The sequence below is a fragment of the Parasteatoda tepidariorum genome, chromosome 3 (assembly GCF_043381705.1).
Source record: "Parasteatoda tepidariorum isolate YZ-2023 chromosome 3, CAS_Ptep_4.0, whole genome shotgun sequence".
In the NCBI taxonomy this organism is placed as follows: Eukaryota; Metazoa; Arthropoda; class Arachnida; order Araneae; family Theridiidae; genus Parasteatoda; species Parasteatoda tepidariorum.
Genome location: NC_092206.1, coordinates 49,954,117 through 49,980,039, shown reverse-complemented (window position 1 = coordinate 49,980,039; position 25,923 = coordinate 49,954,117). Strand labels below are relative to the sequence as shown.

The 25,923-nt window shown below is 26.0% G+C and overlaps 1 protein-coding gene across 5 annotated transcripts; it reads right to left on the bottom strand.

Annotated features, from left to right (window-relative positions):
* On the bottom strand, positions 1 to 25,897 carry LOC107455387 (gamma-tubulin complex component 4). 5 transcript variants are annotated; one of them, XM_016072929.3, is made up of 16 exons: positions 25,709 to 25,897; positions 24,822 to 24,944; positions 23,712 to 23,799; positions 21,415 to 21,547; positions 18,949 to 19,100; positions 16,909 to 16,971; positions 15,505 to 15,584; positions 13,583 to 13,739; positions 13,366 to 13,486; positions 12,105 to 12,229; positions 9,559 to 9,715; positions 6,288 to 6,386; positions 4,182 to 4,308; positions 3,562 to 3,739; positions 2,987 to 3,121; positions 1 to 246 (listed from the first exon to the last, which is right to left on the bottom strand). In XM_016072929.3, exons 3-16 carry the CDS (start codon positions 23,790 to 23,792, stop codon positions 16 to 18), a joined length of 1,839 nt encoding a protein of 612 aa, XP_015928415.2. In that variant the 5' UTR covers positions 23,793 to 23,799; positions 24,822 to 24,944; positions 25,709 to 25,897; the 3' UTR covers positions 1 to 15. The 5 variants fall into 5 exon arrangements, with proteins under 5 accessions (XP_015928415.2, XP_042903291.1, XP_042903292.1 ...); XM_043047357.2 differs by lacking the exon at positions 25,709 to 25,897 and adding an exon at positions 25,187 to 25,412; XM_043047358.2 differs by lacking the exon at positions 25,709 to 25,897 and adding an exon at positions 25,110 to 25,134.
* Between the last annotated feature and the right edge of the window lie 26 nt (positions 25,898 to 25,923).

Below are 25,923 nucleotides of genomic sequence, written 5' to 3'. Positions count from 1 at the left end.
TAAGCAAATAGAATTCTAAAATTCGGCTGATCCAGTTATGTTCAGTGCAAAAAAAGAAAAGAAAAAAAAAGTATTTGTTCCACGACAGATATAAACAACACAATTGACATAAAACAATAATATACATACAAGCTTCAGATTTTCAAACTGGGCTATTTCTTTTTGACTTCGAGTTGAACTTAATCTACTCATAAGGTTACAAAAGGATGAACACAACTCTAAAATTTCATTAAGAGACAAATGCACCTAAAGGAAAAAGTATGAAAAAAAAAAAAACATTTACACATCCTGCTTAAACATTATAATAAACCAAAATATTGCAATGTATAAAATATTGTAAATTTTATTTCCAAATGCCGGGTTAAAGTTGAAACCCCTTCCTACGTAAGCAAAATAGGCAGCAAAAGGGGGCTAGATTAGTATCTATTTGAGAGAAGTGTAAATGCTGGCATAAAAGAGTCTTGCTTTCCCATGATATAGTGCATATTCTATTATCTATTTTAATTGGGTTATTTTGATTGTGTTTGTCATTCACTAAATGATTTTGCTAATAAACTTATCAACTTATTTTATTAAGCAAATACTTCTTAACGAAACAAAAATACAGTTTGTCATCATGAACTAATATTTTCCAAATCATAAGTAATTGTTTTTACACTTGAAAAAAAAAATTTTTTTTTTTCTAGGAAAACATTTCATAGCTGATACAAAGTGTATTGTTTGATTACGAGAATATGTCTTTCTTAAAATTACATTTAATAACAATTCTCTTGTCTACAATTTGTTAAATGAGTAATTTAAAAATATATTTTTTTTAAATAGATTTTTTTTTTTTTTAAAAAGGAAGATAGAAAAGCGACACATAGTTTGCATAAATGAGAATAAGAAATTAAGAAAATAATTTTTTTAATAATGTTAGAGGTTTATAATTGTGGAATACAAATATTTTTTATGGATATGTAAATATAATATCAAAAAATAATAACAAATGGCTCAAATGATGATTAGCAACATTTAAATAGAAAAGAAAAGCATTTAAAAATTTATTAGTACTTTACAACTACTAGTTATGTAATATTTAAAATTATGTATAAGATTAGTGATATATTTTAAAATCCTCTAAAAAAAGTAAATAATTATTTCATAATAGTGTAAAATATATTGTTTTATGCATCATTAGAATTTATGATCATTTCATTAAAAAACACATAACTCCTTATCATAATGTTTAAGCGCATGTTTTAAAAATTAGAATTTTATAATAATAAAATATGTCATAAAAAATAGAAAAGTAAGAGTTTTTAAAAGGTGTTTAGCTTTTCTCAGAATTGCTCTAAGAATAGTAGACTATATATAAATCTCATATTTTGCATTATGAAAAAATATTTTACAGTTTTTACTTTTTAATGTAGCAAGTAGAATAACATAGATTCATAGCAACATATACTTTGAACTAAAACTAGAAAAAATTTGGATTTTATTATTTTAATGAGAGAAATTAGAAAAAAATAAGATATTGAAATATTTGCAATAAAAAAAAACTTTTTTTTGACTAAAAGTTAAATGTATAGAGTGAACATAATTATAATTTTTCTAATTGCATATGTAGTTTTTTGGCTTTTAACAAGATTAATATTTCCAAATTCTTAAGCAATTTTTATGTAACGAATTAGTTTAAATTTAATTCTATTCCTAAAATGTGAAAAGCATCGTTGAAAATTTTTAATCTTCAAATTAAAAATTAATTACCAATCTTAGTTAAATTTTGCTTTAAAATGAATTTTTTTAAAAATCTATATAAAAGCTATACTACACAAGTTCAGTTAAATTCAGTTTTTTTAATTTGAATATATATTGTTTGAATATATATCAACTTAAATATACACTTAAATATACACTGAAAATATATATTGAGAATTATTCCTGGAGGCTGAGAATAAATGATTTTTTCTCAAATCCAAACCATAAGATAGATTATACTTCATAGATTAAGACTTATTTTCATACATTTTTCAGAATCAATTTTCTTTTAATTTTTTGATGAAAACAGCAAGTTTTAGTAACAGTAATGATTAAAAAGTATTTAATTAGCCAAAATTAATCTAAAGAATAATTTGAAATTCCATTTTTCTTTCACTATAACAATGTGCAACAGAACATGACAATCAAATATTGAATTACTAAATTAGTAAACTAACAGCATAAGAAAAATCAAAGTAAATAAATCTTCTTCGAAATTAAATTAACATGTGACCATGACGTCACATAAGATAACCATTGAAGTTGAGTTGAAATCCCAGGTAGAAAAGAAATTTTTTTCTCCCTTCTCATTCCAATTAAAATCTTTGTAAGTTTTTTTTACAATTCACATTACATTTGTGCATGCAGCAAGGCTGTTTAGAAAAACTTAATATTCAATAGAATGGAAACCTGCGATATGAACTCCAGAGATATATTTTCTACAAATAAGTTTCTTTTTTCTCCACACCAAATTGTTACAACTAAGTTGTCATGCATGTTACATAAAATAATATTTCTATAAAACAAAAATTGGGACAAACTTTTTTTTAAGTGAAAAAGAAAAACCAAAATTAACAAAGAATTAAGAGCACAATATATAAAATTTTTAAAAAAATAATGTATCATATACTTAGAAAGGTAAAAACCAAAATTTCAAGAAGAAAATAGTAATTTTTTAAAACCATTTAAAAATTTTAATTTTTGTGCAATTTTTTTCTTGTTGAAATGAAAAAAAAGTACTATAACATCTTCAACAGTCCTACTACAATTTACATTAACTTAAATTTTATAAATTGGCAGAAATATTCTATTTTGCTGGTTATGGAAAGAAGTTTCAAGAACAACTTAAAATTAGTAAACAATTTGTGTAATTTGAAATTAAATATTGAATAAGTTTTTTTTAAAAATATAAGTTTAAATAAAAAAAAAGAAGCGATAATTAATAAAATCATAAATGTCTTTCTACCGTTTTTAGTTCCAAGAAGCATCGTGAAATTACATCAGTCAAAAACTGTTCATGAGACTGTTGTAATTCTTCATAATCTTTCACATTTTCCATTTTAGAGATTAGTTTGCAGAAACGAGATTCTAAAACATCAACCTAAAAAGTGAATTTGGCACATGAATTTACATGCACTACAGTGAGCAAAATAATAATAATAAAAAAGAACAGAACACTAAATAACTAATAATCTAATGATTAGACTCAATCTTAATGGTTTGAGAGGTTCAAACTATTGGGACTAAATTTTCCAGATTGCAGCTGCCTACCATATTTTGAAGAACAAAAATCTGAATCAGAAAAAAAAGTATGCTTATTCAGAGAAAGTACATTTTTGTGCCTGATTTCATAACTTAAAATATAGACAGAACAAATTGTTAGCATATTTGATGTTAAACCATTCTGAGTCTTGGTCCGATCATTTGATTAAAAGTTATGCAGGGTGTTTCATTTTTTACTTAGCATATAGAAAATTTATGACAAATCAACTAAAAAAAATTATGAAGTTAACAACTAGAACAAATATTCATGAGACATACCAACACATAATACTGAAAGTTATCAATCAGAAAAGACATGTGAGATCTTAAGGTCCAAAAAGGTATTAATGAGGAATCAAGGCAATTTCTTTTATTTTGCATTTGTGAGGCCCAACACTGATGCAGTTCCATTTGTGCTCTACGAAGTGATAACAAGAATCTGAACACCATATTGTACCTAGGGCATAAAAATAGCACAGTGTTATATAAATGTAAGCAAATGGGTATACTCAAAAATATTTTTGGTTTCTTTAGGCTATAATATTTTATGCAATAAATTAAAATGCTTTAGTAAAAAATATATATGTTTATTATAAGCTGCTTGAAATAGTTTTTTTAACACATAAAATTTCATTCAATTTATTTTCTTTTGAAAAACGAGAAAAAATTATCTTTCCATCAAGGATTTTTTTTTGCATGAAATTTATGCATATTTAATCATTTAAATAACAATCATCAAAAGTGGACTCAAAATAATAAGTACAAAAAATGATCTCACGTGAGAGCCAGCAATAGTAAGAGAATATAATATAATAAAGGAAAAATATATTAGTTTAATTATATTAAATTTATAGAAACTGTTTTAAAAAAATACTTATACTGCAATAGAAAATACATACTGATCAATAACATTAGGAGTAAAAAGAATGTGAAGAGGTGAAAGTACATCATAGTGCAAACTTATAGCAGACCATCCAGTTTCGAGTTTTGCTTTAGATAAGGTACCTTTGTCTATGTCTTCAATATCTGAAAGGTAAAATACTCTTAATATTACAATGTATATTAAGCCATGATACAGTAGGGTGTTAATATACAGTAGGGTGTAGCAATAAAAACTTTTTTCTAAATTCAAAACTTCAAGTTGATTATAAGTTGTCACTTTCTTTTTCCGGTCAGGTTTAAGCACATTAAGATCTCCTGGAATAAGTCAAAAGTCTAACTTTTTTAGGTTAAAACGTAAATTTTAATTTTTCTTAAAAATATTATTAATCTAAAACAAATATAGTTTTCAAAAGTAAAAATGTAAAACATAGAATGTGCAATGATTCTAAGCAGTAAAAAAAAAAAAAAAAAAAAAAAAAAAAAAAAAAAAAAATCATATATGAAGTGATCTTATATGATTTTTTGGAATCAATATGAAAATCTTAATTTTCAGTTAACAAATATGAATATTTTCAATCCAATCTTTATGTTAGGCTTTTATGTAGATACCAGAATAAATGCTCACTCAATTACAATAGCAGTATTTTTTGACTGTTTTTAAGGAAAATGACAACAAAATTCCAGACCATGTTTTTGTTATAAATAGTACATATAGTTTTCATAAATATTTTATGATAAACATAGTACAGTGAAACCTCAATAAAACGGACACTCTTGGGAACGATAAAATTGCCCGCTTACGGCAGTTGTCCGTGTACGGGAAGGGAACACTAATAACAGAGTTTAACCCCGCAAGTTGTTAGAATAATTGCAATGATATAAAAATAAGTGAAATAATCTACAATCCATAAACATAACCAGTTTAGTCCAGATAAAAAGATGCTACTGTCTGAAATATGTCACATGAGCAGTATCATTTTCTTTCTTTTCTCTGCAAAGATAAAGAAAGGTGAAAGGAGAAAGCTTGATTTTTTAGTAGTGAAATAGCTTAATATTTTCAGTTGTGTGCAAGGTAAAAAAAATTACATGCCTTAAAAATGATGGAAAGTTGCATGTTTTTTTCCTTAAAATTTTAAAACAGATATATTTTTTTTCAAATTTAGAAAAATTGTTACTGGTTTGTAGAGATAGAAAATAATGTTTCAGGGTATAAATGATTGTCCGCATCTGGTAGCGGGAGTGTCCGTTTTGCAGAGAAGGTACAAAATGGTTCATTTACAGAAGAATGAAACTTAATTTTCGATGTTAAATATTTTATTTTGTAAAAAATTAAATATCGCTAGGTTATCGCATATAAATTACAGATAGAGGTGAAGGTTTAGATAGGTTAAGGTTTAAATGTAGATTTTAAAATACACAAGCATATAAATTACAGACAGAGACCATATTTTGCACAAGAACCAGAAAAAAGTAAAAACTTAATATAATATAGTTTATTATTGGAGTAACATGTCATATAGCTATGAATATCTTACTTGTAATAGAAGTAAAATCTCTTAAAATCAAAGTATTTAGAATGCTAAATTTTTTTAAACAATTATTATCAGTGTAATAAATAGTATTATTAAAATTTAAATATGGATATAAAAGCAAAAAAAAATTGAAAGAATAAATTCTTAAACAAAGAGTATTTTGTATAAATCAATATCTTAATAAATCTAAGATAATGTAACCTTTTTTAAGCAGAATTTTTTGAAGTATAAAAAATATTTACTTTGAAAATCATTGGCTATTCATTGTTACAGAAAATTTTAAAAATGGTTTATTCTTCCAAGTTTGTAACATTTTTTGTTGTTGCAGGTTTTAGTTAAAAAATGCATTATTCCCCGAAAATACAAGATTTCTCTTTTCACTGTAGAAATCTTGGGTACATGATAAAAATAATTTGGCTAAAGTAATACAAAATTCTAAAATATTTATAGAAAGAATTTATTAAAGTAATGCAAATTACCCAAACTTTAACTACTTTGCCTCAATTTTATCACATTAATTTTATTTTTAAAACTTTATTTCACACATAACATCAAAAAATTCATCTAAGCAAATCAAACCAATATACTAACTCTTCCTTTTTTCTTGAAATTCAATACGGAACTTTTCAGTTATCAATTCATCATCAGGATAAATTCTTCGGACAACAGAAGTAAATAATTTACTTGCATCTAAAAATGAAATAAACTTCTGATTAAAATGTAGCAAAATATTTGAAAGCTAAAAAACTTTATATTACTAAAATTCTTCAATAATGGCAGAAAAAACCCATTATACATTGTACAGTCAACCTTTGATTAGTCAACTCGAAGGGTGACACTAAAAATTTTGCAACATCAAACATTGAGGGGTCTGGTTCATTTCAATTAGATAAATAAATGCTAAAAGTTTTTTTAAAAATGATATTTTGATCGATTATAATAAAGTTTAGATCTCTTCAGTTTTATGAAACCTGTTTTTGGTGACGTAGCGTTCTCATGCATTCAACTTATGTCAGTGACATCCGTCATGGTATTTTTATTTTCATTTGCTGTTGACATGATTCCTTATCTGTAGTATGAGATAATTTAAACTTCAGTTGAAAACTTATGTGTCTGAGTATTTTTAGGTTTAACATGTTTTTAAATAAATACTTTACCATGGATACTTTGTTTCTGTTTTAATGAAAGTTAATATTTAGTTGCAATGACATTTTAGCAGCTATTTTGGCTGTCAATTTCATTGACAATCACTTAACTGGCAAGCCGTTTTATCAACACCACTTCGTCTACAGATAATTTTATCAACCTGGTAATTTAATCGATAAACTATTTCCTTGATAGGGTCATTTCATGCTCAGGGTCGTTATGTCATCTGCATGTCTCTGAAATTTGGTATATTTTTAAGTGACTAAATTTTTTTAAACTTGCCTAAAACAACTTAAACAAACTTGCCTTTGTGTCATATACTGCAATTGTCAGAAGAGAAATTTTTTTTTTTAAAATTGCTTACTCTTTATGTTGTACTTACTATGTAACATTGCAAAGATTGAGCCTTTGCTCAATTGGAGTTTTAGAGGTACTTTATTTGCATTTCTTGCTAAGATTGTTCGTTAATGTTAATCTTTTGAAGATTATAAATTATACATAATAAATTAGCACAGCAAAGAACTTACTATAATTACTGTAAATGATTCTTGATATAGCAAGTGAAAGAAAGCAGAAAAGTACAGGTGGAACAAAAGAAGAGACTGAATTTTTCATTTTAAGTCATTTTTCTTTTCAACGAAATTCTATATTGAATCCGATATTGCTTAATTTTGAAATAATTTCAGAATTACAAATTGTTTTTTAATTTAGTTTTTAAAAAAAAATAAATTGATAGTTAGTCTGCGAAAATTTAACCGGAATCGGTGATGTACCAACATTTGTTTTTTTAATATCCAAATTGCAATAGAGCAATGCGCAAAGATTGTCCTCAAATAATTACTAAGCATGATTCCTTAACCGATGTCATTGAGGCTCTAGTGTGACATTATTAAACAAAGGATATTTATTGTGAGAATTAAAAGTAATTAAAAGATACTAAAGTGACAAATTGGTAATTATGGGGAGGGGGAGGAATTTTTACACCCATTACGAAAATCACATTTAATAACACAGTTAAAAAATTAAGAAGCATTATTAACTTATGAAAATTTTTTAAAGTTGTGATATCATGAATGCTTTATTTTTTTGGTACAGTAGGGAACCGATTATCCGGAACGATCGGAACCATCGCTATTCCGGATAACTGATTTTTCCGGTTTTCTGAATCGCTACAAAAAGCCGTTTTTTTTATTGTTAAACCCAACTAAAAAAAACAAACAAATATTTGGAAATAATCTTAAAAAGAAGAAAAAAAGATGAACACTAACGATTATTTCCAAAATGATGGTAAGATAAACATCTTTCAAAAAAGAAAGAAAAATCCTAAAATCTCTTATGAGAAAAAAAAACGTTTTTTTTTTAAAAAAAAATTATGGGAAAATTTATCAAATTTCATTCCGGTCTTTTGGTTTTCCGGTTTTCTGATTTCCGGATAACTGGTTTTGTACTGTATTTACAGTTCAAATATATCAAGAAATCACAAAGAAATCGAAATTTTAAAAATAATGTAATAATATACTAAATAAAATAAAACAATGTACCCAGGTCCCAATTAACGATGCATCCCTGATATGTAAACAAAAATAAATAGTTAAGTAATTATTAATCTCATACTGTTCTGAAGATTTTGAAAAATGTTATTTTTACATATTAGAAAATCTAATAACTTGTTTAATGTTTACACCGATCAAATGTTTTGTCCATATTTTCTTATCTTTAACATTCATTTTTCTCTTCTTCAAGCCTACTGATAAAATGACCAGTGGAAGAAATGATTTGCCCAAGAAATGACATAGTTGACAAAGTGACCGAATTGACAAAATTACCCTGCAGACAAAATGAAATTTTGTCAAAACGACCCTGCTGACAAGTGATTCCTTTGCTTTGTTTGTATCATATATGAGCATTGCTTTGTCAAGCTAAATACAATACTCACATTTAAAAAATTGTATAACACGTATTTACTTCAAATAATGTCAAAATGTTTGGTTTTTCATTTTATTTTACATTTTGCTAAAATTCTATTTTCTTATCTAATCTTCTTATATATCTCCCAATGCCATAATATCATTTAATATTTCTGATAGTTCACAAAATATGAATAACACTAAAGAACCATACTCCCATAATTTATTTTTTTAAGCTAGGGAAGAAGATATACATACATATAGGGAAATATGATTTCATAGGTATGCTGATATTTAGACAGAAAAACAGCTTTCTTTAGCAAATAAATTTAAATGCGCATTTTAAATAAAAATGCCATCTACTTTATATTATAGTACAAAATAGATTTGAAACCAAATTTTTTAAAAATTATTTTTAGTACTGTGAGTAGTAGTCAAAAGATATTTTATTCTGTAAGAAAATGAAATAAAACATAAATAAATAAAAAAATTATAGTTTTAAATATTATACCATGGATTTCTAACATTAAATAAAGTAGTAAATACAAAAAGTAAGAATAGATAAAGTACCTAAACAAAACCTGTATTAACTTTTGAAGTATTAGTAAGAATTTTGTTCTTTTAAATGTTATGATCATACCTCAAAGTAAATTAAACTATAACTGTGACATAACTGTAAATTAAAACAACTTTTTTGAAGAATATTCATTGGTTAATAATTTGAATATTCTGAAGAATATTCTTTACTGACTTATACACTTAAATTAAACATAATAATAACATTAATAAAAACAAAATTTTACAAAAACCTGTTTCTGCAGATAAAGTCATTGGCATTCTTAACAGTTGGTTAGCTTCACAAATGAAGTTGAGGAATAGCTCTCCATTTCCCAAAAGGTAAAAATCTTTGAGGATTTTAAAATGATTTTTCACATTACATTGCTTAACAATCACATCCCATAAATACTAAAATTAAAGAGAAATATTTTAACTTTTATATAATATAAATTATCGTTTTATTTAATCTGGTTAACAATCTTACATAATGGGAAATTCTAATTGATTTTCTGCACTTCAGAAAATAGACACTGAACAGCCACTTTTTTATGACCACCCCTTCAATATTTCATTTAGCTATTTCTTTCCTGTTTAATATATTTTTGATTTTTCTTGACATGGACTCTAAGAGATGTTGAAAAGTAGTTTTTGGTATGTTCGTGACACTTTGCAACAGTACGAGACTGAATAGTTGTGAATCTAGATGATAAAGGAATCTTTCAACTGCATCAAACATATGCACATTAATATCGAGATATGGAGATTGTGGGGGGGGGGGGCTTATGCAACAAACTAAAGTCTCCATTATATTTTTGAAAGCAATCCTTCACAATAATAGCTACATAGTAAGAAGGATTATCTTTGCTAAAGTATCCTCCTTCCTCATTGCGATAAATCATGAGCATTACAGGATGTATTTAGTAAACAATGATGTTTAGTTGTACAATGTCTTATTTTCAGACTACCATGCACATTAAATCCCGACCTTAAGCTCAACATTAGCCACCTAAAAACAATACTAAGATGAAAAAATTCATTTGATGAAACTGTTAGGTGGTCATAATAAAGTTTTCATTCAGAGTATATGAATAATACAAAATGAATTTAAAATTGCTTCACAACAAGTCATATATTTAAAAAACTGGAAATATTGTATATTTGTACATATGCTGTCATGTAATATTTACATTTTTGTACAAGTATTTATAATATGTTAAGGTAAACTTGCATCCATCGATCTGAAAAGCACCTACTTTATTATTAATATTAAGATAGTCATTGTTAGCTTTGTTTCAAAATTTAATTTATTAACTATATTCAAATTTTTACAATAACTTGTTTATAAATTTAAACATTTCAAAATCAACAGAAAAATTCTTACAAATAATAAATAATTAAATAAACAGAAGACATTTCTTAGTTTCTTCATTTGATTTTCATTTCTAAGATTAAAAAAAAAAAAAACTATACAATTTTACGAAATAATTCATAGTGTTAAAAAAAACTTTCTGGTTCTAAAACTAGCCAAGATTCCAATAAAAAAATTGCATCTAAATTGTATCAACTAAAATATTTTCAAAATACAAATAAATAAATTCATAAAAAAAAATGATTTTCTTCTGAACATTGAGAAAAATTACTTTTGAGTAGGAAAATAAAAAAGGTTACATTATCATGTTTAATAAATGCTAATGTCCGTAAAATTGTATAGAAAATACTAATAAAATGAATAGGTTAAATTTTTGTCAAAAATAATTTTTGCAAGCCACTGCTAAAGATTTAGGAAAAGGAACATGAGTAACTATTGGGTTTAACAATAAATAAATGAGTATAATTTTTTTTAATACAATAACAATGAAAAGTTTGAAATTAACAATTTTGTATTAAATTTCTTACTTAGTTTAGATAATGTATAATACTAATTAATTCAGCTGATTTAGAGAAATTTCGAAGCATAATTTTGCAATAAATGATTGCAAAAGTATCTAAAACCTTTCTGCATAAATGACAGGGGTGTCATTCATGATACCAACTCAACTGTATTTATATTTGTTTAATCTACATTATAACTATCATATGAATAAAAATTTTGCTTCATCAGTTATAAAAGTTACAGAACATTTTTTTTCCATTTTTATATTACTTCATGAAACTCAAGGAGAACAAAGCAAAAAATTTTAAACCAATTTATTAGCATTTTACTTACAAAGCAAACAAAGTAACTTTTTAACTGAATAACCTATATAACATAAACAATATAAAAATTTCAAATTTTTTTTTTTACTTCAGGCTTAAAATTATTAAAAATTGAATGGTATCTTTAATAGGATATTATAAGTTTTCAACAATCTTGATTTTATTTTACAAATATATTTGAATAATAGAGGATAATAATGTACTGAACACAATTAAAAGTTTAATGTAACGATAAAAGAATCAATTTCAAGCACAATTTTTAATGCTAATATGCACTTGTAATTTAATATTATACAAACAAATTTCTTTTTATGAAGTTTGAAAGTTCATAAAATTTAGAGAACAATTTAGGTCAAATTTAAGTTTTGAAAGTTGGTCAAAATTAAGTTGAACTCTGAAAATTAAGCCTTGAAAAATCAATTTAAAAGAAAAAAGCTGCAATAAAATTATGCTGTTATTACTATTAATTACTTATATTCTTTCTCTACTCTTTCTATAATTGAATATTTTAATAAGCTAAACAAGTTTACCGATTCATTTATTTGAAAACTAAACAGTCATAGCACAGAAAAAACCTAATTTTTAGCTCAAAAATACAGACCTCAGATGCACACTTTCGAATATCATCAACCGTTGTTTCAAAATTAAGTAGAGAAAATGATGGCTTCTCAATTAGTTTCTCAAATTTCTTAGCAAAAACCCGTTCTTTTTTTAAAAACAAGGAGTCTGTAAAAAACGAAATATTCAGTAAAATCTCTTTAAATAAAAATAAGATTACAAAAGTATTATATAAAAAATTTTCTGTTGCTGTATTAACAGTTTTAACAAATATGCAATGAATAAAATACCTAATAAAGCATTCATTACAGAGATGTTTTTTTCTTCTTTTAATTTGATTTAAATGTAGTGTTCTAAATTGCCCCAAATATTAATAACAACATTCTTCTTTTTTTTACAGTAAAAAATGTACTACGTTAGCCAGAGAAAGAAAAACTTTATTTGTTTTTGGGAATAAATCTAAGTCATTGTTATTATTATAGATTATTTGTTTGTGGAAACTTATAAAATAAAATTTGACTATTTTTGAATATTTGATATTAAATCTACATATCAGAAAAGATTGATTGTAGATTTCTCTATAAATGTAAGCCGGAATTTTTATCTTACTGGTTGATTCAAAATATCATATTTTCTTAAGATAGCTTTATTTTTGTTAAGATCAACTATTTTAGTTTATCAGATGCTCTTCAGCCCAGATCTGGGAACATATGTCTTATTTTTTTTTCTTTTGATTTAATTGTTATTTATTTATCTTTTCAATTAGCAAAAATTAATCAGTTTTTTTTTTCAAGCTCCATATTTTTTTATTTCTTAGATACGAAAAAAAAAAAATTGTTCCAAAGCAAAATTTCACTATGTATATTGTCCCAAATAATATAACTAAGTACTATGAAACTATTTTGAATCAATTAACAAATAAAATAATTATTTAATCTTCCTATGTAATATTTTATTATTTTTTAAATGTCCTAAACTGAATTTGTTATATGAATACTAGACTACACCATAAAAATGTTTTTAAATTTTTTTTTTATCAATGTTATTGAAATTAATGACGGTTTAAAATACTTTTTTGCCAATTAAAAAAGCCTATTTTAAAAAGTCTTAAAGCTTATTTTAAAAATAATTTATTTCGAGCAATACCATTATGGTATTAATTAGGAGAAAAAACATTTTTCTTTAAATATTTATAAGCTGAATATTACAAAAATATATCCCAGTGTATAAATCAAAACCCAATTTTTGATTACTAGATAGAAAATTTCTGAGACGTCGGGTATATAATTTAAAAAAATACTTACAAGAATCTGAATTTTCAGTTGCTCCCAAAATAGAAACATATTCACCAACAAATTGAACTTTTGCTGCTAAGTTAGATGGTATATACGAGGGAAGAAGTGTAGGTTCTATAATGTATTTTACCTATTTGAAACAACTTCATCAGTAATAAAATCTTAAGTTATAAGAAAAAAATTTGACTGAATGTCAAAACAATTATAAAATTAAATATTTTATTACATTATCCTTATCAGAAGCAAAGTTACTGTTGCCTTGTGGTCTTTTTGCAGATGTATCTTGCTGAATAAAAAATTCCCTAAATGGATCTTCAACACTTCCATTCATCATTAAAGAAAAAACTTGTCGATACATAACAGAATGGCAACTTTGAAGAATTCTGGGGGGAAAAAAATAAAAAACAGAATAAAATTTAAATGTGTTAAATAGCTGCTGATACAGTTTTGTAATAAAGGAATATTTTATATAATTTTTTAACATGCTCCTGCATCAGACCTCTCGGTTATAAGTCAACAAGAAGCCTTACACATTGAGGAGCGATAAAAATAAAACTAAAGACAGTAAAAGATAGTCTTCAACATATAAATATAACAGCAAATATATTATATTTAAACAATTCATGTTTTTAAAATGAAATGTATAATATAATAACTATATATAATATTAAAACGAAAATTATATTGTCCAATTTCCCCAGCCAAGCAAGTAAATATTTAATTAGCTATACCTTTAGATACTGTAAAAGCACCTCTTCAAAATTTTGATTACAACAGAAATTTCAAAAAAAAAAAAATAAATAAATAAATAAATAAATAAATTAAATTTTTTCAATTATTCCCCAGCTTTTACTTTTTTTTAATTAATGTTTCTTTTACTATGTACAAAAAAATAATAAAAAGTTGAAATTGAAATACAAAAGAAGTGAGAGTGATATCAGTTCAATTGCTTATATGTAACATCTGATTGAAATCTTCAAGGGAATTTGGAAATGTTAGAGCCTCGTGGCAGAATTGCGGTGACACAGCGACATTGTTGCAGAACGTTACAGTGTTTTCACAGAAAGATTTTTCACTTGGGAAGAGGAAAATATCGTTTTCTTTTCTCTGCATAATTTTTTGAAAAACGTTTTTTTTCTCTGCAGAAATTTTTTTCAAACATGTCTTTCTTGCGCATCAGAGAGAAGAATAATCATGATTTTTCTATTCTCATTTGAGATTTTTTTAAAAATCGGTAATGACTGGCTTCAACTAGAATTTCAAATAAATTATATAAAATGAAAAATTCAGAAATAGAGTAAGTTAAAAAGATAGTTCGCTCTAGAAATGTTCTTTCATTTATTTTTCTGTAAAGAACACCATATTTTACATACACTTATTTAAGAATCTCTTTTTTAAAGAGTTCCATTCATGTCTTTATTTTGGGAGATACTGCAGGGATTTTACGATTTTTAATTTATGTAAGAATTGGGATTTATTATTGTTTAATTTATTTAAGAATTTTAATTTGTGTAATGATTTACAAAATTCAAAAGAGGAAATAATTAGTGCATTTTTCCACCTACAAAATGTGAAAATATCGCCTATAATATTAGAATTAAAAAATATTACTTTTAAATTTAAAATTTTTATTCCATACTTTCTTCTGTAAACACAACGTTTCCGTTACTTTAAATTAGTAATTGTTATAATTAAAGGTATCTTAAAGCAAAATATTAGTGCTAGGGAAGTTTGTCACAGAAAGCCTGAAAACATTACTGCCAGAGGGTGTTAGAGGATGCAAGATTTTTAAAAAAAATATTTATTTGAAATCCAGTCTTATTTAATAGAGAAGTTTTATATGGTCATATTACATTATGCATATCAAAATTTTAAGAAGAAGATAACTAAGATATAATGAATACACTAAATATAATTAAGATATATTGTATGCAATTATCTTTATGTTAATGAATTTTTTGAATATAGGATTTAGCAATTTTTGTCATATATTTTTTGCTTTTTTACACCTTTACTCTATTTTGAATTGAACAATTTGATATTTATTTGAAAAAAAAAAAGAAACATTAGAAAAGAACATATGTTGTAGTAAACATTAACAGACTTTTAGGAAAAACAGCAAAAAATGTTTGATAAAAAATTATTTACTTATTAATGGCAACTTCAATGAGAGGAACACCAGATACAGAATGTTTGAAGAGTAGCTCTAAAATTCTACAACCATGGGTCTGAAAAGTTATATCAAGCATAGAGATCAGTGAGAACATTGTTAATTAAAAACTGAATTTAATGCATATTTATATGTTAAATAAAATTTATCAGTTTGCTCACAATCATAACTTAGTCACAATCATAAGCCTACTTAGACTTGAGAATTGAGCTCCATATTAAACTAATAAAAAAAATAAACTTTAACATAATTATCAACCGTATTGTTTATAAAATTGTAAGAAAAAATTAGCAGTGAAAGTTTGCTGTTCAAAACTTTTCATATGGAAAGACATTGTTAGAAAAGCGTTATAATGCAATATAAAATTAAAGAGGAATGGAATGATAATTAGGTCATCTCATTAATAAAGTTATACAGAGTGAATAGAAAAAACTATGGCTTATTTCGAGATCTAAAAAAATATTGATAAGGCAATTTAATTATACTCTTGGAACAAAAATTTTGATATCTGAGCAACCATAGACTATTCTTTTCTTTTTAACTAATACTGAGAGCCAACAACTTTTCCATTTTAGCACATCCCCTCACATTCGTCAAAACCAACAAACTATGTTTTCTACTTTCCCATGTTCTGATTTTAATGTGACTCTGGGAAATCCTCCTGGGAGACAAGATCACAAAAGAATTTCCATTTAGAATGTAGTAAGGTAGAGAGCACAGTTTGTTTGTGATCTAAAACACATGCCATAGGAGTCCAGAAGAAATAATTGTCGGTTTTTGGCCTCGGTAAAATTTGCTGATTTGAATGTAATGATTTTTGCGTTAACAGCCATCCCTTAATTATTGCAAACACTTGTAAGTTAATCTCAAGTCGGAAATTATTTTGCAGATGACTAAAAACTATGCTGTTTTTCGTCGATTGCAAAATAACACCTAAATGAATTTTTAAAGTCTCGCTTTATAATAAATAAAAACAGCAAAAATGGATTTTTTTTCAAAAAATGCTAATTGACATCAGATTTTTACACATACTTCTGCTAACTTAAAAAAAAATGGTGGGTTTCAGAGAGAAAATACAACTTAGGAGCTTTCTTTAACGCACAGATTTTAGACAGCATTAAATTTCACAGTAGGTATTATTTTAGAAACATATACTAGACACTGAAAGATATTGAAGCATTTTTGAAAGAAGTCATTTAATATCTATGCTTAAAATAAAAAGAATTGTTTTTGTATTTAAAATGAATTCATTAAATACATTAAAAATCATTTAAAAATTTTCTATTACTTTTCTAAAAAATAAATAAGGGTAAGCTTGAGTAATAAATATACAAAATTAATATTCAGATTTGTAACAAGAAATTATGACTTTTTATAGCTACCATTTTCTGTTCATCTTGAATTTCTTTCACTATACTGCATAGTACTTCAAAGAGAGGATCCCACTTTAAAAACAAGTATTAATTTATTTAAAAAAAATATGCTTATAAAGTTTTTACGTATATATGCATATAAGTCACTATTGAGTGTATGATAAATGAAATTTTATTAAACAATTGATAATAAAATTTCTTAAATAAGTTCTTCTGTTTTCGGAGATTAGTTTTAAATGACATAGCAATGCAATGATCTTCTAATTCTAATCATATCAAAAATTTCTGCACATACAATAATATTTAAAATGTATATGGATTAGATATTTATCAATAATAAAATAAAATACATAATTTGTCAGCTCTTATAAATAAACTGACATTGAGAGTTTTAAAGGCTTCTTTTCAACATACAGTATAGCTTAGAAGAAACTAAATACATGCTGTTGTTGTTAATTTACGTCGCACTAGAGCTGCACAATGGGCTTTGGCCACGGTCTGGGAAACATCCCGGAGGATGATCCGAAGACATGCCATCACAATTTTGATCCTCTGCAGAGGGGATGGCACCCTCGCTTCGGTAGCTTGACGACCTGCGCGCGAAGTCGAGCACTTTACGGTAGCACAGTTTAGCGAGGACTAAATACATGCAGATTAAGTGTTTGTTAATGCCGAAAATATATATGAATAAAAGTCTAAAGGAAAAACATTAGAACAATAAAATGAGAATAAACAAAATGAAAATTGAAAGAATGTAGAAATAAATAAATAAACTTGTCAAGACATTACTCTTTAGTATGTAGGGTAATTTCGCACTTAAATGTTAATATCTTATGTATAACAATAAAAATTTAATACTTTAAAACTATTTTAATATTTGAGATGAAAATCATGAAAAAATTTACAATTTTCAGCCCAAATATTAAAAAAGCTCCAAAACTGTTTACCACTTAATCAGATTTTTTAAAATTGTGAAAAATCATTTATTAATTTAAAAATGAAAATTCAGTTATTTCTGGGTAAAAATTTACCATTAAAAATTCTTAAGTTAATTTTAAAATTGTAACTAGCTTACGATTTTATGAATAGATTGTAAAAATAAAATCTACATTAAAAAAAAATTAGTGATAAATACCTTTAGCAATCTTGTTTTATTATTCATACTTAATAGCATTTGGTAATGAAAATCAGTAATGTTATTTATAATTATAATAATCGTAATCCAATTATAAAATAAAGTTCTGCTATATGAGCGGAAAGTAAAAATTGAAAGATATGGGGGTTTAGCCCCCTGCTCTCTCACCAAGTGTGATGATCGTTTAACATTGTATCTACACATAAAACAGTTTTGGTACTTTTCAGTTAGCTTGGCACAAGCAAAAAAATTAACCTAAAAATATAGACCTCCACTAACTTCTTACCTTTTTTTTAAAAAAAAAAAAAAAGTAGCTGAATTTTCTTGTGCTCAGCAAACCGAAAAGTACCAAAACTGTTCAACAAATCAAAAGGAATATTGTAAAAACTGATTTGTTCAAAAAAATGACGCCATATGGACTCGAAAAGAATTTTTTTAGAATTTCCTTAATGATTATGCATTTCACGAAATTTTTACATTAACTCTGAAAATAATCTTTTAATTGGAACAGTAAACACATTTATGGCTTTATATTGAATATATTACACACACACATATGTATATGTACATACATTGTAAAATGATGGAAGGAAAATGATTTTAATTAAACCTTTTCCAACACTTTTCATAATATTAAGAAAGTAGAGTAAAGTTTAAAACATAGCAGTTTTGAAAGGAAACAATTTGAGGCAAACTTAAATATATTAAATTTTGCAGGAAAATTGAAAGGTAATTAGTATACTTTGAGATATTAAGAGTTTTCCTGAGAAATGCTTTTTAAGGCAGTGGAAATTTAATTGCGTAAATTTGATACGAAAGATATTTAAACTATTTTATAAAATAGTATTAAAATTTTAATACTTTAACTAGATTATGATTTTGCTACTCATAAAAATGTATATATTACATACTACCTTTTCTAGCTTTAGAAAGTGGGTCAGAGGCAGAAAAGGATCTTTTAACAACTCTTGCTCAATTTCAACAAGTTCTTGTTGATACATGTTGAGAACTGTTTCTAAACCACAACAAAATGACTTTAAATAAAGACCTTTGACTTCGTAAGGATCTAAAAACATTAGAGATAAAGACATATGTAACAAACCTTTTGATATAATTAATTTGAATTACAGAAGAAATACAATTAAATAAAAAATGCAAAAAATTAATAAACAAAAATTTCTGATGACCCCAAACCTACAGTTGGCAAAGTTATTATCACAAAGTAAAGATAAAATCAAAAGACTTTTTGAATAAATGATTTGATTCTGGATTTTTATTTTATTAAAAAAAGTATGTTTCTTTAGAGTTCGTAACTTTAAACATTGCTTGCACAAATTAATTAGCAGATTTAAAGTTAGGCCCTCGAGCCATTAAGATTGAGTGTTAGTAAGCGAAAATCCAATCTTTAGATTAAAAGTTATTCAGGGAGTTCCATTTTTTTTTATGCACTGTACATTATGGGAAATTAAAATAAAACTTTGCATACAGTGCTCTTACACGTGAAAAAGTTTTGAGTAAAAAGTGATAACACATATTTTTTCAAAATGTCACTTCCTTATAGTCAATAATTACACAGTACAGTAGTCAGAAAAATTCCTTTGTTGCTACTCAGGGGATATCCAATTACGGTACTGACGCGGAAATCCCAGCCTTCTTCGCCAATGAACAGCAGTCAGCAGTGACCCATGCACAGCAACTTTCATGGAACCATCATTGAGAAGAAAGTGCTGAACGATTGCATGTCTATTTGTCCAAATGCATATCCGCAGCCAATGTTCATCTTTGTCACACATGGCTTGTGATGAACCATATTTCAATGTCTCTAATTTTGGAAAGTGTTATTTGTCAAACACGCTATACTTTTTCCATGTCTGCACATGAACAGTTTACAAAATTAGCCTTTTGCAAAATGCTTCCCCCCTTGGCTTTAAAGTCAACGAGTATGCCTTTTTGGAAGCCGGAAAAATTCCTCCATTTCTACATTATGTCATCTGCAATGTTCCTGATTCCTTTAGATACCTTTCATACACACTGCACTGACACCTGCCTTCTTTGATTAGTTATTTCATGTTGATGTCAAAAGAAGGTGAAGGTCACATTAATGTGACTGGACTATGTATACCCAGCAAGAGCTTTAATTCTGCCCAAGTTAAGTATAAGTCTATATCCAAAGATGCTTGTGGCAATAACTTATGTTTTTTATTTCTACAGTTAAAAATATTGGTTATTACTTTTTACCCTCAAATTCATACGAATAATTATTTTCCCAAATGAATTTCATTAAACACACTAATAGTTAACATAATTTTTTCTCTAAGTGCAGTAGAACCTCGATTAACCGAAGTTAATTGAGCCGATAAAGAAGTCTGTATATTTTTTCTTTCCTGAATGAGCCCTGAAAACACTCAACTTCCAAGAAATATTGACTCTGAGAAGTCAACAGCGGTGAACAATGCTTTTGTTTCTAGTGGCCGTGTGGTTCATTGAACACCAGGTGCAATCCGACTGTACTTTCCTAACAATGTACTTTTGCAACGAATTGCAACTGGATATTTCAAGATATAGCAATATAAATTTAACAAATTAATGTATATTAAATTCAAAAAATACAATCATTTTTGAGATTTCTGTGGTATTTGAAAATGCATCTTTTAGTTTACTATTAAAAATAGTAAACGAATTTCTATTTGCTTTTTAAAATTTATTACTAGTAGTTGATTTCCTTTTTAAATTTCTGGAGCTGTGAAACATAACTTTATATATGTTTATTTTTATTATTCAAAAAAGAGTTCTATTGCTTTTTATTTCAAAAGATGTTAAATTTGGGAGCAAGGCGAGTTTTTATACAGTTTCTATTAACCAAAATTTCCGATATCCAAGGTACTATAGGTTCCAATTAACTTGGATAAGCAAGGTTCTACTGTATATGTAATCCTTATTTTAAAAGAAAAAAACATTGATGAATGATTAATAATTATTTGGTTAGAAGGATTTTAATTTAAAAACAAAAGAAACTATATAAATGATTTAGCTTTTACCTATTGCAGATTCTGAGTAAAATTTACGGCAAAATGGACCCATCAAATTTAAGTATGAAAAAAACTAACATAATTTTGCCACTTATTAACAGCAGCATAGTTTCACTGAAAGTAAGAAGCTACATATATATAAAAATGCAGCTTCTTGCATTATACATTTATGCAAAAATTAAAATTGCAATTGATTTAAATTTTTTTAAAACTATATCACTGTTTTTTTTTATTCAGTTTAATAATAAAAAAAGTCAGAAATTTTGTGGTAATTTACGCAGCTAACACTCCCTACGGCTAATTGAAAATTATATATGGGGATGCGCGCCTAAATGGATTTTAAATAATTACCTCCAGATAAATCTGCAGAAAATTTATGTACTTTCCCAAAATCATGTAAACGTCTGTATTTTGTTGCAATCAAACATAGACGATCCAGAATATTTCTCTCACCAGGGTGTAAATTTGGAACACATGATGAAACCTGTAATTATATAATTAAACATATATATATATAAACACATATTATTAACAAAATATATAATTATCAAAAGATTCAATAAAATATCAAAAACAAATTAAATCACAGTATTTATATCATATTCCTCTTCCAAAAAAATAAATAAATAAAAATAGATAAAGATTATTTACATCTACCACTTATTTATAAAAAAAATTAAATTGAAAGAAATGTATTATAGATTCATAAGCAAAAGGGAGTTTCTGAATACTGTAACGTATGAGATGGAAAAGGACATGTATGTTTAAATACATTTTATTCCCGAATTCAATTGTAGTCACTATTTGGTGCTTAAGGCAGTTCCCAGGTATAGAGGTGCACCCTTTTGCCCCCCACAAACTACACCTCTCTGCATACAAGCATTATCAAAAGATTTTATTTTCATAAGACCTAAATGTTACGGAAATTCATCAAAATAATATTTCTACCAAAGCTAGTCTATTCTTTTTTTTACTCTACTAATCATGTCAATTTTCATGAAAAAAAGTTTGCTGAACAATTTTTAAATTTAAATTCATCAGTCACATTTCAATATTGGTTGTTTTACACGAAAGGAAATAAGCAGATTGAAGAACATGCAATGGCAGATAATGCTTAATATGTCTGACAAGAATTTTTCTCCTTTATTAATGTACTAATCTCCTTTATTATGTACTAATGTAGTAAATGCACTGCGTTCACTACATTAGTACATAACAAACAACCAATGAACAATGAAAAACAATACAATCAATGTTTATTCATGCTTAATTGTGCTCAAGTGGAGATTAGCTTATAATTTTTAATCGCCATTTGTTATAATTAGTCAATCTGTGTCTGTTAGCAAGGGTTCTTGATTTTTTTTGATTTAAATTGGATTTTTTTTATTTAAATTGGATTTTTTTTATTTAAATCGGATTTTTTTGATTTAAATCAGATTTTTTAAATTTTTATTCAAATAAACTGTAAGAAATTTGATTTATGATTCAAACAACTTTAAAAGTGTTTGATCAAAATTAAGTTATTAAAACTATATTAAAACAATATTTTAGAAGCTCTAACTACCTAAAACAATTTTTATTATAATACATAGATTTGAATGCATAGTAACCTTTTTGAAACAAATGCATGATTGAAATTTAAAGAGTAGATGAAATAGAAAATTTAAATCCTATTTTTGGCATATTAGGGTGATTTCTTTTTAAGATAACCTCAAGCTTTAGAAATATTAATGGATTTTTACAGCTATGCAAGTCTATATTAAGAGGGCATTAAATGTTTACTTTAATCTGCACTTTCAATCTGAAGAATCAAAAGATTTTTAAAAGTGTAATTTCAAATGTGTTGGAATTCAACACACACCAGGAAAGAAAGTAATTTCGTTACCTAAAATTTATTAATGCAGCAATTTATTTAAAATAAATTTTCAAACTAAGAAAAGAAAATAATAAAAGTATCAATAATTTAAAACACAGTTTTTTAACTTTTTAAATCAATATATATAAATAAAAACATCAGTTGATTTAAAAAAAATAATAATTTGATTTAAATCACGATTTTAATCGCGATTTAAATCAACAAACCCTGTAGCAACATTTAATTTTGCTGTCTAACCCCTAAATCACCTACGGGATAAAGCAATGGGGAGATTTTCATATAGTGATCTGTGGCAGAATAATCGCCAAATTTTGGCAAATTCCGGGCAGCGGCTTGTGAGAAACGAAAAAAACAGCACAGAAAGGTATAGCTTGTAGCTATCCCTGGACACACATTTACATGTTTTTTTACAAACATTTACAAGTTTAAAATCTATTTGGCACCTTGCCGATTGTATTTGGCACGACAGATCACAATGCGGAAATATCTCCAAAGGAACTTGCCCGTGAATCTTTTGCAATCCCAATCTCTGTTAGCTTCTTCTTCTAGCATAAAGTTACAACTAAAAATGCAGTGAAAACTCCCCACCGCTTCACATGTTTCGACAAATTAAGTTTAGAAAAAAAGTCTTGAAAAGTTGCTTCTCCTCTACCTCACATTAAAATTATTTATAACATTAAAACAGTATACTTAAACATTTACAAATTATTTCAATGTAATGTTGACTTTTTATTAATATTGACTGATACTAATCGACTAGTTTCTTGCTTACCGTAATATTTTGTTCCTTGGATGAATGATAGAAAATTGTACCAGGAAAGCCACTCAGGGCCATTAAGAGCTCGTGAAACATATTGTTGCTAAAAAAACAAAAGACAATTTAAAATCGATTATAGAAAAAACTCATTATTTAAAAGATTAAGTTTTTTAATGAATATCATTCAGCTAGTAATATAAATTCTAGTTCATTAATATGAAAATTTATTTTTTGAAGGAAATTTCCTTTTTGTACAAGAAATATAGAAAATGAAAAATTTGTAGCAATTTGGTTAAACAGTAATATATAATAATATATAGGTACTATAAAATTTCATCACAACATAACTTTAGTAATACAATATGACATAATTTTAAAAATAAATAAGCTTGCTTGGATGTGGCAAAAGGAGAGATTTCTATTTCGGTATCTGTGTCAAAATAATTTTCAAGTTTTGGTGATTATGAGCAGTGGTCAGTAAGACACTTAAAATATAAATATATATATATCATAGAACTATCTTGAAGGGTATAACTCACAGCCAACTTTTGAAGATCATTACATATATAAATATAATATTTTAATTTTTGCAAGTTTAAAAACCTTTTGGTGTCTTGGTAATTTTAATTAGCACAAATGGGTACCAATGACTATGAATTATATTGTTCCAATAAAAGCCTTTCCATGCTATTATTTTTAAAATTCACATGGAACTGCCCAGATATAGTAAAGATGAAGACTATTTTGGCACAATTAAGAAAAATCTTACTTATTTTTCAATTAATATTAAGGATTTTGAGGCATGGTGCAATAAGTAATAATAATAATAAAAAAAATAATTCATAGATAAACTGCATTTAAATAATTCTGTGTTACAGTGGCAATGATCTGAATTATAAAAACAAATATTCAAATTTATCTTGACTTTACGAGTGTAATACATAAAATTTTATTTCATATTTAATATCATAGTTAGTTTGGAGAATTTATTTTTTATTGTTTTAGGAGACATTTTCATAACAGTAACTATCTGCGTTTATAATAATTGCCAAAGTGATTTTGAACATAAAAATGTGGAGAAAAAAAATTATGTAGAAGTTTGCCCAAGAGTAGCAATGAGCTTACCTTTAAAGTTAGTTATCTTCTGTGATGGTTTAGATAGATTTCTTGTAACTCCGAAAGTCATCAAAACCAAGAGATAGAGATCATTTTGAAGCACGTGTCGATATTGAAATATTCCCTTAATTCCTAAATAGGAGACAAGTAATAGATAATAAGTTCCTAAATAAGAAAAGTTCCTTTTAGGTTTGTACCTTTTTTTAAAGCCAAAAATTAGATTTATATTCTCAAATCCCTTTTGTCATATTACAGAAACACAAAAAATGTGCTGTTAATAATGATCATTATTTTTACTTTGATATTCAATAAGTGATGTATTGCAAACATTATATTTTAATGTTTCAAAATAGTACATTTGGTAATTTTGAGACCTTAGCAACAGTATTATACGAAGGTTCACATAATAAAAAGCCTGTGCTGAGGTTCTCCGAGAATATTTCTCAATCTTTATCTGCAGCAGAATGATTACTAAATCTTGGTAAATAACAGCCACCAGCACACAAGAATTAAAAAGAACATTACAGAAGGGGATTTCAAAGAGTATAATTTATAGACACTATAAAAAAACTCTATTTTTAAACAATTTGTAAGTTAAATATCTACTTGGCTCCTTAGCAAATGTAGCTGGTGAGACAGATCATGATACCAAAATATCTGAGTAGTTTACATTAAGTGAATTGGATTATGAACAAAATAAAAAAATATGCGTACAAACTAAAATTTGTATTAAATCCTATGTTTACAAATAATATATATAGTTTCCTAGAATAAATTATTTCATCAGATTTTGAAGCAAAATTGAATTATTAGAAATATCCCCGTTATTAGTTAAGATAATTATAGTTGAAAACCTTTATTTTTATTCAAAATTACTGTAAAAATTTTCTTATAACCTTTATGAAATAAACTGGTCTATATAATATACTGCTAACAGAGATTTTTCATCATTCTGTATCTGATTAGGACTTATAAATAAACTAACTTTGAATTGATTTTAAAATTTGAAAATGAAAAAAAAAAAGAGCTCAATCTTAAAAAGTTCATTCGTAAATGAAGAACAAACATAACTCAAAAAGATTCGTAGTACACTATCCATACGTTTTTGGAT

What these genes read in the sequence shown, in the direction of transcription:
- LOC107455387 (XM_016072929.3), bottom strand. Translation starts at nt 23,792, where the DNA reads ATGTTTCACGAGCTCTTAATGGCCCTGAGTGGCTTTCCTGGTACAATT. An exon ending in CCAAGGAACAAAATATTACG is followed by an intron (nt 21,548 to 23,711) that starts GTAAGCAAGAAA and finishes ATATAATTACAG; the next exon opens with GTTTCATCATGTGTTCCAAA. An exon ending in ATTGAAGTTGCCATTAATAA is followed by an intron (nt 13,740 to 15,504) that starts GTAAATAATTTT and finishes TTTTCCCCCCAG; the next exon opens with AATTCTTCAAAGTTGCCATT.